The following is a 13926-nucleotide window of genomic DNA, read 5'->3' as shown; positions in this document are numbered from 1 at the left end:
TCGTGCCAGTTTTTCACCAGACTTAAAAATAAGGAACAGGTCATCCAAAAACCCATATAATTGAATCTTTAAAAAATAGGTTAACCCTAGGTTCAAAACAAGTGCGTCCTCTATGTTAGCCAAAAATAATTCCCAACTGGTTCCTTTGGACTATTATTCAGACGACTTTGGACTCTAATTATTATTAAGGAGGTTTTCAATCTATATATGGCATATATAGCAATGATTTGGTGTACATGAAAATATGAGCATTGTACATGAAAATGTGAGCATTCATGATTGTAATATATGATGGTTATAAGTAATAAATTGTATAAGGTGACACACAAAGACTTTCTTGTATTGTTATGAGATAGTTTGAAGTTGTGGTTTTGTGAAGTGTGATTGTGACAGTCTTCTGGCTTTTTTGTTCTTGACCTTTGAATCACAGTCCCTCCCAGGGCTGGCTAGCCTCCAGGTGGAGTCTGGAGATCTCCCACTTTTACAACTGATCTCCAAGGATCAGTACCTCTCAAGAACTGGCTGCTTTAAAGGGTGGACTCTATGGCATTGTACCATGATGAGATCTTTTCCCTTCCCAAACTCTACCCTCTCCCAGCTCCCTCTTCAAAATCTCCAGGCATTTTCCAGCCCGTTTTCCAGAGTTGGCAACCCTACCTAAACATTGTCTCCTTGAAAATACCTTCTTGTTCTAAAATTGTTACATAGTATCTTAGATTTGTTGATGACTCATTTTGTGGCTTTTAGTATGCACAGGACAGGACTGTTGCCTTGAACATAACTTTTTCTGGATTCGCTCTAATTCCAGTGTAATTCTTTAATCTCTCTTCTTCTTCCCCCTCCTTGTGTTCTCTGTAGATATTAGTACATGAAAAATAGAAGCCATCAAATTACTGTAGTTGTTAGAACTCTGGGGTAGAATTTTGCCATTTTCTGTTTAGCATGGGAAGGTAACATGACTCAATCCAGTTTACTAAAATACTAAGATTACTGCCCTTGTGTATTGACTCACATATGCCAGTTCTGAAGGAGGGTGAAAGGAGAGAGAGAGAGAGAGAATGTGTGTATTTTCTAGACAAGTAAATGTAGCATATTTCCTTTTAGCTTGGATGTTTTATAGCTCTGTGTTTTGGCAAAGGTGATGACGTTCTCATGCGCAGTTGCCAGTGATTATTCCTGTTGACAAATACATCCCTTTTCCATAGCCCTCTGCTTGTTCTTAAAGTTTGTTTTTAAAAATTCTCCAGTGTCTTATCGGGTTTGCAGATCTTTTTAATAATATCCTTTTCCTTTGCTTTTTGTTTTTTTCCTCTTTGCTGGCTGGTTTCACTCGGGCTAGTGTAGGTTGAATGATCATGCCCATGTTTGCTTTTCTCAGATTAATGTCTCTAGTGAAATCCAGTTTGCCTTGTTTGCAAGGAAAAGTTCATTGTTAGGTTACAAAAATTTGAAAATGTTAGGATATCAACAGCCTAAGGGGAAGATTAATCTGATGTGAAATGTAACTTCTACAGACAAAAAAGTCATTCACATAGTATGTATTCAGAACTTGGCTTCAGAAAATAAGAGCCTACCAAGTCATGGCAATAGTTTGCATTAACATTGGATTCTCTTTCAAAGCAGTCCTAATTGTGTGCCAAGAAAAGTCTTATAAATTATATAAAGTAAGCCATTTCTCCTACATTTCATCATCTTGCATAACTAATTCTTCTCCTTACAAGGAGGAACACTGAAAACCATTCTTGGGGAAACTGTCCAACCTTCTGCCTCTGACTTTCATGGGCTGCTTTCCACACACTTTCCAGACTTGCCTTAATCTTAATTGCTAAGATTTCTAAGGTGCTGCTTTCTGTGCTGTCACCATTTGACAACTGGAGTACTTTGCTAAAGTTTACCTGCAACCTGTAGGGGTCGTTTTCTAGACCATAAGTGTTCTCTAAACATTCTTGAAGATTCCATCACATTGGAGGGCATTAGGACCACAGAGAAAGAGGCCAGGAAGATCAGGAAAGGTACAAGTGAAGAGGGCATTGCTAAAAAAGAGGGAAGCCACACTGCAAGATGAATTGTCTCAGGCATTTGAGATCGAGAGAAGGCAGAGGGAAGCTCTTGAAGAAGGAGATGATATTGGATTTATACCCCACCCTCCACTCGGAATCTCAACGTCTTAGAGCAGCTTACAATCTCCTTTACCTTCCTCCCCCCACAACAGACACCCTGTGAGGTAGGTGGGGCTAAGACAGCTCTCACAAAAGCTGTCCTTTCAAGGACAAGCTCTGCAAGAGCTAAGGTTGACCCAAGGCCATTCCAGCAGCTGCAAGTGGAGAAGTGGGGAATCAAACCTGGTTCTTCCAAATAAGAGTCCACATACTTAACCACTACACCAAACTGACTTCCCACTCCAGTACAACAGTCTTGGTGATTCTGAGCTTGGTGACTCCAGGTAGCTTAAATGCACTGAGATAGCAGGACAGTAGGGACAACTGTTGTAAGCAGGACAAGGAGTACCTTTTCTTGGTGAAGCATGATAGCATTGACAAGAAGTTAAAGGGAAAGATGCCTGTTCTGGTGAAGCATTATAGAATAGTGGAACACTGTCTCCATTATAGTAAGAACTTGGATGAGCCCTAGCAAATACTAATGGAAATCTTTTATATTTTCCTCATTCAGGTTGGCTTTATATCCCATTGAACTGCCTCATATTTATGTTCCAGCTCAGTCATGCATGGCATGACTGGAGAATTCAGACAGTCTTCCCTTCCCTAACTATTATATAAGTTTTGCCTTGTAAGGCTGATGTTATTTTTAAAAGAGAGTTGAAAAAAGTTTAATAGAGGTGCATTGCAGTGTATGTACATGTTCTGTTTGTCTCAGTGTTGTCTCTATTCCATCAGGTTTTGCAGACTTCTGAAAAAAACTACTAGAACTTGCAAAACATGTTTCATAGAATCAATAATTGAAAAAGTGTACATATAATGGATAATGATGCCTCTCATACCACACGACACCCTTAAAATAATATCATCTTGTCTCTAATTTAATTTTTGGCAATTTACCCATTTCTTAATCTCTGTCTCCTTCTTTGTGTTGAGGCACCTTTTTGTCCAAATAAATAGCATATGCTGTGATCAAATATGAAAAAAATTGTATTGCATCTCAGTTCTTATCTTAGCTTCCATATTTTTTTATCCCATTGGAACATTCATATACTGCTCTCCATTATGTTTTACCTTTGTGTAAAACAACAGTATACCAATTTGCCTGGTTTAGTGTTTTCTAAAAATATAGAGCTGCCTGCTCACAAGTAGTCCTGTTCAAATAAATTGAAATACTCCTTCATAAGTTCTAAAATTTAAGATACAATTAAAATAGTATTAGATAATGTGAATAAAATGAATTCATTGTGGGAAATGTGTTACTAACGATTAGTATAAATAAATGATTAGTGTAAATTTTTGAATTAAATACTTGTTTCTAAAGGAGCTTGTTTAGATGTTTTAGGAAAATTCAGAGATTAACATAGGTTTTGTCAAGTAGTTACAACAATCTCTTTGACAGACTCCTCAATATTCAGTATAGCACAATCTTCCTCTGCTATTAATTTAAATGGAATGCAGGGTTTGTCTCAGAATAAAAACATAGTGAAACCAATTGCTTTGCCTGTGCAACTTGAAGGAAAGACATTTGCAACAGGTAACATGTCATCTCCCCAATCTGACAAGGGAGAAAAAGTGGATCATTTCCCTAGTTCCAGGTGTGGAGAAATCAGATTCCCCTGCTGGAGAGTGGTTCATAAACTTTGGTATGGTCCACCAAGTCCTGTTCCTGCCCAACATTTAGTAACATGAGTGATTTTTGTAATGCAGCAATACTTAGTGGATTGTATCCCCTCCTGAACCTAGAATGATTTGCATATCCAAATTGAAATCTCATAGTATTATTTATTTCTATAACTATAACTGCCTTTCAGTTTCAAAAACTTCCATGGTGGTTTTATCTAGTTGCTTAATATATGCCTTAGGAAAATGATGTCTAAGATGTTAAGTATTTATTTATTTATTTATTTATTTATTTATTTATTTATTTATTTATTTATTTATGGCTATCATTTACAGTATCCAAGCTAAAATATTAAATAAAACCCCATTTCACAAAGAGTAAATGCTTTAAATAGCATCACAATGGGGGAGAAATTATGAAATTCCTTTTAAAAGGCTGTCAACAGATTAACTTTGAGTAAATTTTGTGCCTTTAAATCAATTGATCAGCTATGTGAAACACATTTGTATGTTAGATCTTAGTGTAGGTTCTCTTTTCTAGATGTGGAAGGAAGGTAACATAAGATAACTTGGTATTAAATAAACAGAAGCAGCCAGTTATCAGACAGAATAGCCATCTTTTATATGTTCTTCATTGCCATCTACATATAACTCAAAGTGTATAATGGATGGCCCCAAGGTTTACAGTCTACTTTATGTCATTGGGTTGTATCTAACCAAGAGTGAGCAGAACTTTGGTCTCAGGATGGGACTTTGCCATCTGCCAGTGCAATCCACTGCACCTCTCAATCCGCTGTCTCTGGGTTCAGAGGACCCCCAGGACTAGCACTGGCCATGATGGTGGTGTTTGCAGTGACAAGATAGAATCACTCCAAACCACTTTCACTTCTCCTTTTCTGAGAGGGAAGTGCCTTTCTGCCAGAAGATTACAATTACAGTTGGGCTCCCCATTCAAGAAATACATATAAAATCTGAAACCCTACTTCTTATTAATTGTAGTTGAAGTTTTCATCTGCTGTCCACTTCTAAGGAAGGATAAAAAAAATTCTTACAATCTGATTTTAATAAAAAATCTTTCAGTTAGCCTGAAATACACTTATGTTATTGTTTGTGCTGGCAAAATTGAATTCCTACATAAAATGGAGATACATGGAATTTAAATTTAATTTTGTAAACATTGTTTTACCTTACTATAGCCTTCTGTGATTCTGTAGTACAGCTGTTCATTTCCAAACATTCAGCTAAAGGGAACTCTGTATTTGGATTCCTTCAGGTCCACTCTCTCTGCGTGCCAGTGATGTTAGTACTGGAAATAACAACGGAGGACGAACCAGTGTCATGAACTCTACAGTCTCTCGGCCTGTTCCTCACTCTATGTCTCCTGGCCCTAGCTGCATGTCTGGAGAACAAGGTGAAAAGAACTTCTGTTTTTTGTCACTTTTAAAAATTTCAGTCAGTGTTTCCAAATTAAAGCTTTTAGAGCTTTGAATTAACGAGAATGCTGTATAAGACCGAGTTCATGTGTGGCGTAAATAATATCTGGGCAATTAACATTCTAGTTGGGGATTGGATAAACATATGGAGCAGAGGTCCATCAGTGGATATTAGCCACAGGGTATTGTTGGAACTCTCTGTCTGGGGCAAGTGATGCTCTTTATTCTTGGTGCTTGGGAGGGGCAACAGCATGAGGACTTCTAGTGTCCTGGCTCCACTGATGGATCTTCTGATGGCACCGAGATTTTTTGGCCACTGTGCGACACAAGAGTGTTGGACTGGATGGGCCATTGGTCTGATCCAACATGGCTTTTTTATGTTCTTATGTTAGTCTGTGCATGCATGTGGACACAGGTATTTCAATAGTTATCAACCAGTCTCAAGTGTTCAGTTCTTGAGCAAGGTTCTTGAATGGGTGGTGGCTGAAGAATTCCAGGAGTTAGACTGTTTGTAACAGATTGGATCTTTTCCATTCTGGTTTCAGACCTGCTTATGGGACACAAACAGCCTTGGTCATCTTGGTGCTGGGAAATATAGGGAGTGCAACTCTGCTAATTCTTATGGGCTTCTCACCAGTTTTTGATACCATTGATCATGGTATCCTTCTAGACCACCTTTCAGAGTTGGTCCTGGGAGATACCATTTTGTGGTGGTTCCAGCCCTATCTGAAAGATAAGTTTTAGAAAGTGATGTTGGGGGACTGCTACTTGGCCCCTTGGCTTCTTCTTTGTGGGGTCATGCAAGCCTCCATCTTGTCCCCCATGCTTTTCAACATGTACATAAAACTGCTGGGTGAAGTCATCCAGATATATGGGTTTGGCTGTTACCAATATGCTGATAGCACACAGTTCCAGGGTGTGTTTTTTTTAGCAGGAACTCAGAGGAATGCAGTTCTGGCTGGCTTGGTGTCAGGGTGCGTGGCCTAATATGCAAATGAGTTCCTGCTGTGACAACAATGGTGACATCATGGGATGTGGCCTAATATGCAAATCAAAAAAAGCCCTGCTCAGTTCTATTTTACACTGGACCAATCCTTCAAGAGCTTACAAAAAAGAGCCCTAAAAGCTCTTGGAGGATTGTCTACATCAGGGGTGTGTGGCCTAATATGCAAAGGAGCTCCTGCTAGAATTCCACCACTGAGTGGGCTGAGGAGAAATCAAAGTTGATGTCCAGCTAATAAATTTGCTTTTACTTCATTGGATGCGGTGCTGTAGCTTGGCATCCAACGAAAAGTGTCCAATCTGTTCCTTGCATTTGGTTGCAGTTCTCGTGGTCATTTTGCACTTCTTGGTGTATTGTGGCTAGCACAAGTGTGGCTAGCACTTTTGGAGATCAGATCATACTCTTGCACTGAGCCAAACATCTGTGCTCTAGGGCCTAAAAATTTGTGCTTGAGCAAATGCTAGCGCACTTTAGTGAGAACACTGCTCATTTCAAGTTTTGCCTTGTTTCTGCAGTAGCAGAAAATAGTAATCCCTGGGTAACATACAGTCCCAAGTATTTTAGTGTAATGTTATATTTCAATAAAAAAATAGTTTTAGTCATTTCAGATTGTAATAGAACTGGGCTGGAAGCATAACAGATAATGCAGTGGCCAGCAGGTTTTTACAAAATTGTATAATGATCTGAGATCTTCATTTGATGTTGTGTGTCGTTGTAGTGGTCGGTAACTGAGATATATTCATTTATTTAGTAGTGAATTTCATGTATGTCAAGGTTTCCTCCAACAGAAAGATTTCTTACAGGCATGGGCACATTGAAATATGTATGGGACTGTAAGCATGTTTCAGTCATCAAGACTTTTATTTTTCCTTTATGACCTGATTCACAGGTATATATTGAAATAAACGGAAACCATCTTGAGTACTCATTGGATCAAATATCTATAACCCTTTTGTGGGTTGATGCTATCATGTATATTGGGTTTACTAAACATTCTGAGGTTTGGCTACAGTCTTCAAAGTGATTAAAATACTTGGGTATGCAAACTGCTTCATGGTGAATAAGCCTGCCTTCCTACTGGAAGATTATGAAGTTCTGTGGAATTGGAACACTTTCATGCGGTATGCATAAGAAAAGCTGGCTTGATGATTGCTATGTTTGTTTTGCATTTTCTGTTTCTTTGGTGCTAACAAAAAATGGTTTACACCAAGCAAGGATTTAATTTCTTTTGTCTTTTAACTTTAAAAAAAATTGAACTACTTATATTTTGTTGTCTTCTGTTTGTATTGTTCAACACAGCATCCATGACCAGTTCTGGGCCTCCAAAGAAACGACACCGGGGGTGGTCTCCTGGATCACCAGTCCCTCCACCAGGCTTAGTTCTGCCTGTTCCTGCTATTCGGCCTCTTCCAAGAACAGGCAAGATTCTGATAAAATTGTTTGTTCAGACATCACAGTAGCTTGGCATAACTTTTCTTGCTGCTTATGGCTACAAGACAGGTCATTAGAAATACCACAGATTGTGTTCAAGTCTACATTAAAGTATTATTTGCAGTGTTCACAAATACAATTTCAAGTTGGAAAAGTTAATTGTTTTGACCACAACATCTGCCTGTATATAATCATTCCCTTTCTCTATCTCAAGCAACTCCTTATCCTCAAATATTACCCAATGCCTGCGTTCGGCCTCATGCCATCCATTGCTTTCATTGTCACCATTTAAAAAAAGCATTTTCCTCTTGTATAATCACAGTTCTTCAAGTTCAAGGGTCATGGGAATAAGACGATCTCGCCCTCTTCCCTCCTTCACATGCAGGATTTTGCCTTCTGTCTACTTCTTATTAAGCAGCTCAGGGAACTGAGGGAAGAGACAAATTCACATTCTTACATTCTGCTTTTGAAATGGCATGCAAGAGGCTTTCAAAAGTTCAAAATTAATAAAATATTTTATTTAACTTGGAGGAGAAATCCAAGGTGGAATCAGGTATAGGATGTGTGAGGTGAACAGATAATGAAACTGAGGTAATTTTGTATTCACACAAACTTGTTGCTAACAAGTGTTTCTGCCATTCAACAAGGCCTTTAAAACTTTGAGGAGAGAGACTTTATTTTCTGTTTCTGTGTAGACATTCAAGCATGGGTTTCTCAGTTTTACTAACATGCAAAGGTTGGAAAGCAGGAACATACTACTAAGTTTCCAGACTTCTTCATACACGAACCAGGGATTATATCTGTCTTCTAGAAGCTGTTTTCCTTCTTAACTGGGAAGGATCACTTCTTTTTACTCGAAGCTTTTTCCCTTTTCCTGGAATGAAGATCCTCCTTGATCCACTCACTTTCTAAGCCTCCTTTTCAGTCCACAGTCAATGCTTAATTGTCTCTTCTTCAACTCTCAGTTCCCAACTGTAATTTGTTAACTGACTCTCTCAACAGAATTTCGTTCAAATAGCCTGGCACTTAAAGGTTCTCAGACTTCATTAGGAGAGTCACAGGAAGTTAAACAATGGGCCAGCATTCAAGTAAAAGCATATTTGGACACGTCCACACCTACTCCCCTTACAAACGCCTGATCTCCTCTTCCTCTTCAGTTTTCCATGTTTTGGCTGTATGAAGTGTGACAGTTTCTTTCTTCAGTCCTGTATTCTGGCATGACCCTGCCCCTATGTTGTTGTATGCAGACTTCATCTCCTGCTATTGCTGGCTGCAGTATTCTCTGTGTATTTTGCTTTCTTCTTTGAGTTTTCCTAGCTTAAGGAACATTGACAAAATATATCAAGCCTATCATTAATTCAGATTTCTGTTTTCAGAAAACAGAAAAAGGCAGTTCTTAGGTGGAAGAGTAGACTGCTGTTTCTAAAATATAATCAGCAATCGAAACTGGTGGTTATGTGCATCTGTGCATATCTGTTTGCTCAAACAGGACCTCAATATATTGAATGGAAAAAATGCAGAAGTATAATAAATAACGTCTTTTTAAAAGTGTGAATGAATGTTGGTAGTGAACAGTCTCTATGTTAAAATGTTTTATTTAGAAGATAAGATTAGAAGGCACACATAATTAACGAAAGGGTAACATTAAATGTTTTTAAACTTATGTGATTTGAAAAGTACTGCACCGGCACCAAGTCAGTTTTGTAGCGCCTGTTGGGGGCTTTGATCCCATTCTTATTTTATGGGATTTCTTTAAACATTGACATTAATAGATAGCAATGCTCCAGATGAGAGAGGGAGTTATTTTTAACTATATACAAGCAAAAAGAAAAGAAAAGAAAAAGATTTCCAGTGCTTTAACCTCCCCATCCTTATTTTATTTCTGTCTTTTTCTTTATTATAAAGCCTCTGTCTTTGCAATTTATGTTTAAAATAAGGAGGGATGGGCACAAAACTAAAAATTCTGGTTTGGGGTTCAGGGTGGTCCTGATCTGAACCCTGAACTGAACCAAGCCAAAAATGCCCCAACTGAACCAACAGTTTGAGTCCTCCTTTCTCTGACTTGCTGCGATTTTCTCCATGGCACCTCACTCCCTCTTGTCTCCTGGCCATGGCTTTGCCCAGCCAGCAGAAAGGAAGGGGTAAAGTACCTCCCAGCCATTTCAGCCTAAGAGCAGGGGTTCCACGCCCATCCACTATTAGGCTGAAATGTCCGGCAGCCCCAGTCTCTGTTTTGCTGCCAGTGGGGGGAAGTGAAATGGAGGAGTGAAATGGCTTGCAGCCATTTAAACCTAACAGCGGATGGGCAGACCCACTGTGCTGTTAGGTTTAAATGGCTGTGAGCCACTTAAATCTAACGGGTGGGCTGTGAACCTACACCAGTTAGCTGTTAAGTTGAAATGGCCCAAACAGCTGAACAAACTGGGCAAAGGTCTGGGAAATGTTTGTGGAAGGCGTCTTCCCAGATCCTCAGTTCAATCCTGCTATAAACCAGGTCAAATACAATTCAAATTTTGGTTCATGAACCGGTTCATTCCCATCCCTAAAAATAAGAACTTAATCTTGTTCTTAAGCTTCCATTTAATGAAACTAGCTGTGGTTCCTTCTTGTCTAAAGTTTTAGTCTGTGACTTCAGAATTATATAAATAAGTATCCATATGGAGGATGCAGTTGCTGCTGCCCACATTTGGCTATCTGATCTGCATACAGTAGATCAGTAAGAGCTCATCTCCTTTCTTTATGCTTACAGGTAGCAGTGAGAGGCTACCTGTATGATGGCATCCAGCCTGGCACCTTGGAGAATGCATAGTCAGCATCTTGTATTTCATTTTCTCCCTCAGTTACACGCAATATACACCCTTCCCCCAGGTCATTTGTTTTAGAGATTGAGCTAGGGAAAGATATAAGTTCTTTATTTAAGTTTCATACAGCTATAAAGGGAAATACAAAAGTGTTTTGAATTTGATTGTGTTTAATGATGGGAAGTAGTGGGAGGAGCTTTCTTTAAAAGGTCCATAGGCTAAATCACAGTATGAATCTTCTAGTGACAGAAGTTTTTATTCCATTTATAGAGCCTGCTTTGTCAGTGCCGGTTCCTCAATCAATGTTACCTGGAATTTTACAGCCTCAACCAATCCCTGCAGGGGAAACTGTAATAGTTCCTGAAAATCTGCTGAATAACTCAGGAGTCAGACCAGTGATTCTGATAGGTAAGCTTATCATATGAAAAGCTGGTGTAGTTTAAAGCTATGAAATTTCACAGCATGGTTATGTTGCACATGCATAAAATGACATGATTTCTATATTTGTGCCATTTTCTACAAAATGCCCAATCGCAAAGTTATGTGAATTTTATTTATTTATTTTATTTATTTCATTCGATTTATATCCCGCCCTACCCCACCGAAGCGGGCTCAGTAACCCTAGCATAACAGAGGATCAGTCCAATGTATTTTCAGGTATCCCGGAGGCATCCTTTGTAAACTACAGAATGTCTATCATTCAAAATCAAGCCAATATATAAGAGGTCATGGATAGGTCAATTTTTCTTTGCCGTTAGAATGGTGATTTAAAAAAAAAAACACAAGCAGATGGGTGTCTTAAGTGTTTTTAAAGAACTCTGTTGTGTTATAGCATAAGAATCAAAATGGGAATTGACCTAAACAAGAAACTGCTTATTTTGGGGATCCCACTCTAAATTTCACCATGATGAATGGGATTTAGAAATAACTAACAAAAAATTACATTTTAAGAAAATGTTGCGTAAAACATTTTAATTACATAGTAATATAGGATGTGTATGTAAAGTACTGTCAAGCTGCAGAAGACTTATGGCGATCCTGTAAGGTTTTCAAGACAAGAGACTTACAGAGCTGGTTTTCCATTGCCTTCCTCTGCATAGTGACCCCGGATACTTCATTGTTAAGACAAAACATTTTTAAACTCACCTGATTTGAAAATGTACTGCACAGGCACCAAATTTGTTTTGTAGAGCATGTTGGAGTCTTGGATCCCTTTTGTATTTTTATGTGATTACTTTAAATGTTGACATTAGTGGATAGCAATGTTAAGATAAATGACCAATTTATTTAGAAGAACCAAAATGTTATTTATCAGAAATTTCAACCAATGAAAGTCTGAAGCTCTTCCGTAGATCTTAGTTCAGCAATGCAGCATTCTTCTTCCAAACATTCTTCCACACTACAGTTGGAAGGAAACATCAGCGGAGCGTTGGCTTTCTCAATAGCCTGTGCTCTAAGATCAAAGAGATTTATCTGTTTCCATTTATTTTTCAGAGTCAGTGGGTTTGTCAGTCCCAAACAGAAGGAAAGAGCAGCTTTTTTTTCATGCCCTGCACTCTAGAATTCCTGCTGCCTTGCCCAGGGAGATGCGGTAGTTCCTTTGTGTTTGGTTTATCCCCATGCGTGCTTTCCCCATCACCTTGGAAATCACCTATCAAGGAAAGTTCCACTGAAACAATTAGGTGTGAATACTCTGAACACCATTTGTCTTGCCTGCTGAGCCACCATGGGCAACACTACTTTTTCAAGAGGGGCAAGCCCCAGGACCTATCTTGTGTGGGTGCCTGGAATGCTTCAAAGAGCAGAACCAGATTATTATCCCAGCACCTGTCCTGCTGCACCACAGCATTATAGTTTCATTTGCTGATAGCAGATGATGGTCAGAACTTCAAGGGCAAATAAATGAGGGCCAGACAGTGGACTGACAGGGAGACCAGGGCATTCATCAACCTGTGGGTGAGTAAAGAAGCTGAGTACTAACGGGTATTGCAAAGAGGTGCTATTCTATTGGCTCATCCTGCAGTGCTGTGGAAGCATCAGTCTCCAGAAAAATGTTCAGGGAGACCACCATGCATAGCAAGATCTTTGGCATGGAACTCAGAACAAAGCCCAACTACAATAGTATCAAGTGTTCAGTGGTAGCAAAAGGACATAGCCCCTGATTACAGCTCCGGATGTACCAGGGAACTCAGTCATACAAGTGATACAGAAGCCTCCCATCAAAGCAGCCTCAGCCATCTCTTCCCAGTCCAAAACCTCGCACACCACCTGGACACCTTTCAATCACATTCTCTTAGGACTACTGCTACAATTGCCTTTGGAGTTATATAGGGAATTTCAGCTTCCTTTCAAGCATGCAATTTAGGTGGAACTAAAGGAGTGGGGCTAGTAGAGGAGATTTCTGAGGATACTCTGGATCCTGTGGTTGCACTGGACCCTGCAGTTCTCAGGTTACATTCCATGGACCTTCTGGAGGATCCTTGCTAGATATTCTGTACCCCATGTAAGGTGTCATAAGAACATAAGGAGAGCTCTTCTGGATCCGATCAATGGTCCATCTAGTCCAGCATCCTCTCTCACACAGTGGCCAACCAGTTCCTCTGGATGGCCAACAATAGGGCACAGAGGCTGAGACCTTCCCTGATGTTGCCTCCTGTCTTTGGGATTCCAAAGTTTAGTGCCTCTGAATGTGGAGGTTTACCTTAGTCATCACGGCTAGTAGCCACTGATATCCTCCATGAATCTATCTAATCCCCTTTTAGAGCTGTTTATACCTGTGGCAATCACTACATCCACTGGCAGTGACTTCCAGATTTTAACCACTCTATGTAAATAAATGTTTTCTTTTGTCTGTCCTGAATCAGCTTCATTGGATGCCCTTTTCTAGTATCTTGGGAGAAAAATTTATGTTAACTCTTTCCATGCCTTGCATAATTTTATAAAGCTCTATCATGTTTCCCCCTTAATTGTCTCTTTTCTAAATTTAAAAGTCCCAAACTCTGCAGCCTTCCTTCACAGGGAAGATGCTGCAAACCCTCTGTCATTTTGATTGCTACTGCTACAAATCTCCCATCTTTATCTTTAAACACTAATTTTGGCTCCAATTGTTTAATATAAAAAATCACTCCCCTTTTCTTCTGTTCAGCCAATGAAAAAAATTCTAGTCCCAATTGTTTATTCCATAAAAATTTATAATCCTTTTGTTTAATATGCACTTTTTCGCTCCATAAGACGCACCTGAGCATAAGACGCACCTAGTTTTTAGAGCTGTTTGTGTGAATTTAGAGGCATTTGTGTGAATTTTTTGCAGTATTCGCTCCTTAAGACGCACACACTTTTCCCTCCACTTTTTGGGGGGGGAAAAGTGAGTCTTATGGTGCAAAAAATACGGTATATTACAGTTTTGTTTCTTAATCCAATGAAATGTTGCCCTTCTTTTTTTGTGGTGAATTTACATTCCAAGACAGTAATTTGTAATC

The 13926-nt window shown here is 39.2% G+C and overlaps 1 protein-coding gene across 1 annotated transcript in view; it reads left to right on the top strand.

The window, feature by feature from the left end:
* GREB1L (GREB1 like retinoic acid receptor coactivator) overlaps positions 1-13926 on the top strand; it is a 123416-nt gene that overhangs the window by 30216 nt on the left and 79274 nt on the right. The window contains exons 7-9 of the mRNA XM_060243913.1: positions 5053-5190; positions 7515-7634; positions 10718-10855. Coding sequence (XP_060099896.1) covers positions 5053-5190; positions 7515-7634; positions 10718-10855 — 396 coding nt within the window. The remainder of the gene's footprint in view (positions 1-5052; positions 5191-7514; positions 7635-10717; positions 10856-13926) is intronic.

This window comes from Heteronotia binoei, chromosome 7 (assembly GCF_032191835.1).
Source record: "Heteronotia binoei isolate CCM8104 ecotype False Entrance Well chromosome 7, APGP_CSIRO_Hbin_v1, whole genome shotgun sequence".
Lineage (NCBI taxonomy): Eukaryota > Metazoa > Chordata > Lepidosauria > Squamata > Gekkonidae > Heteronotia > Heteronotia binoei.
This window is presented reverse-complemented; position numbering and strand designations above follow the sequence as displayed.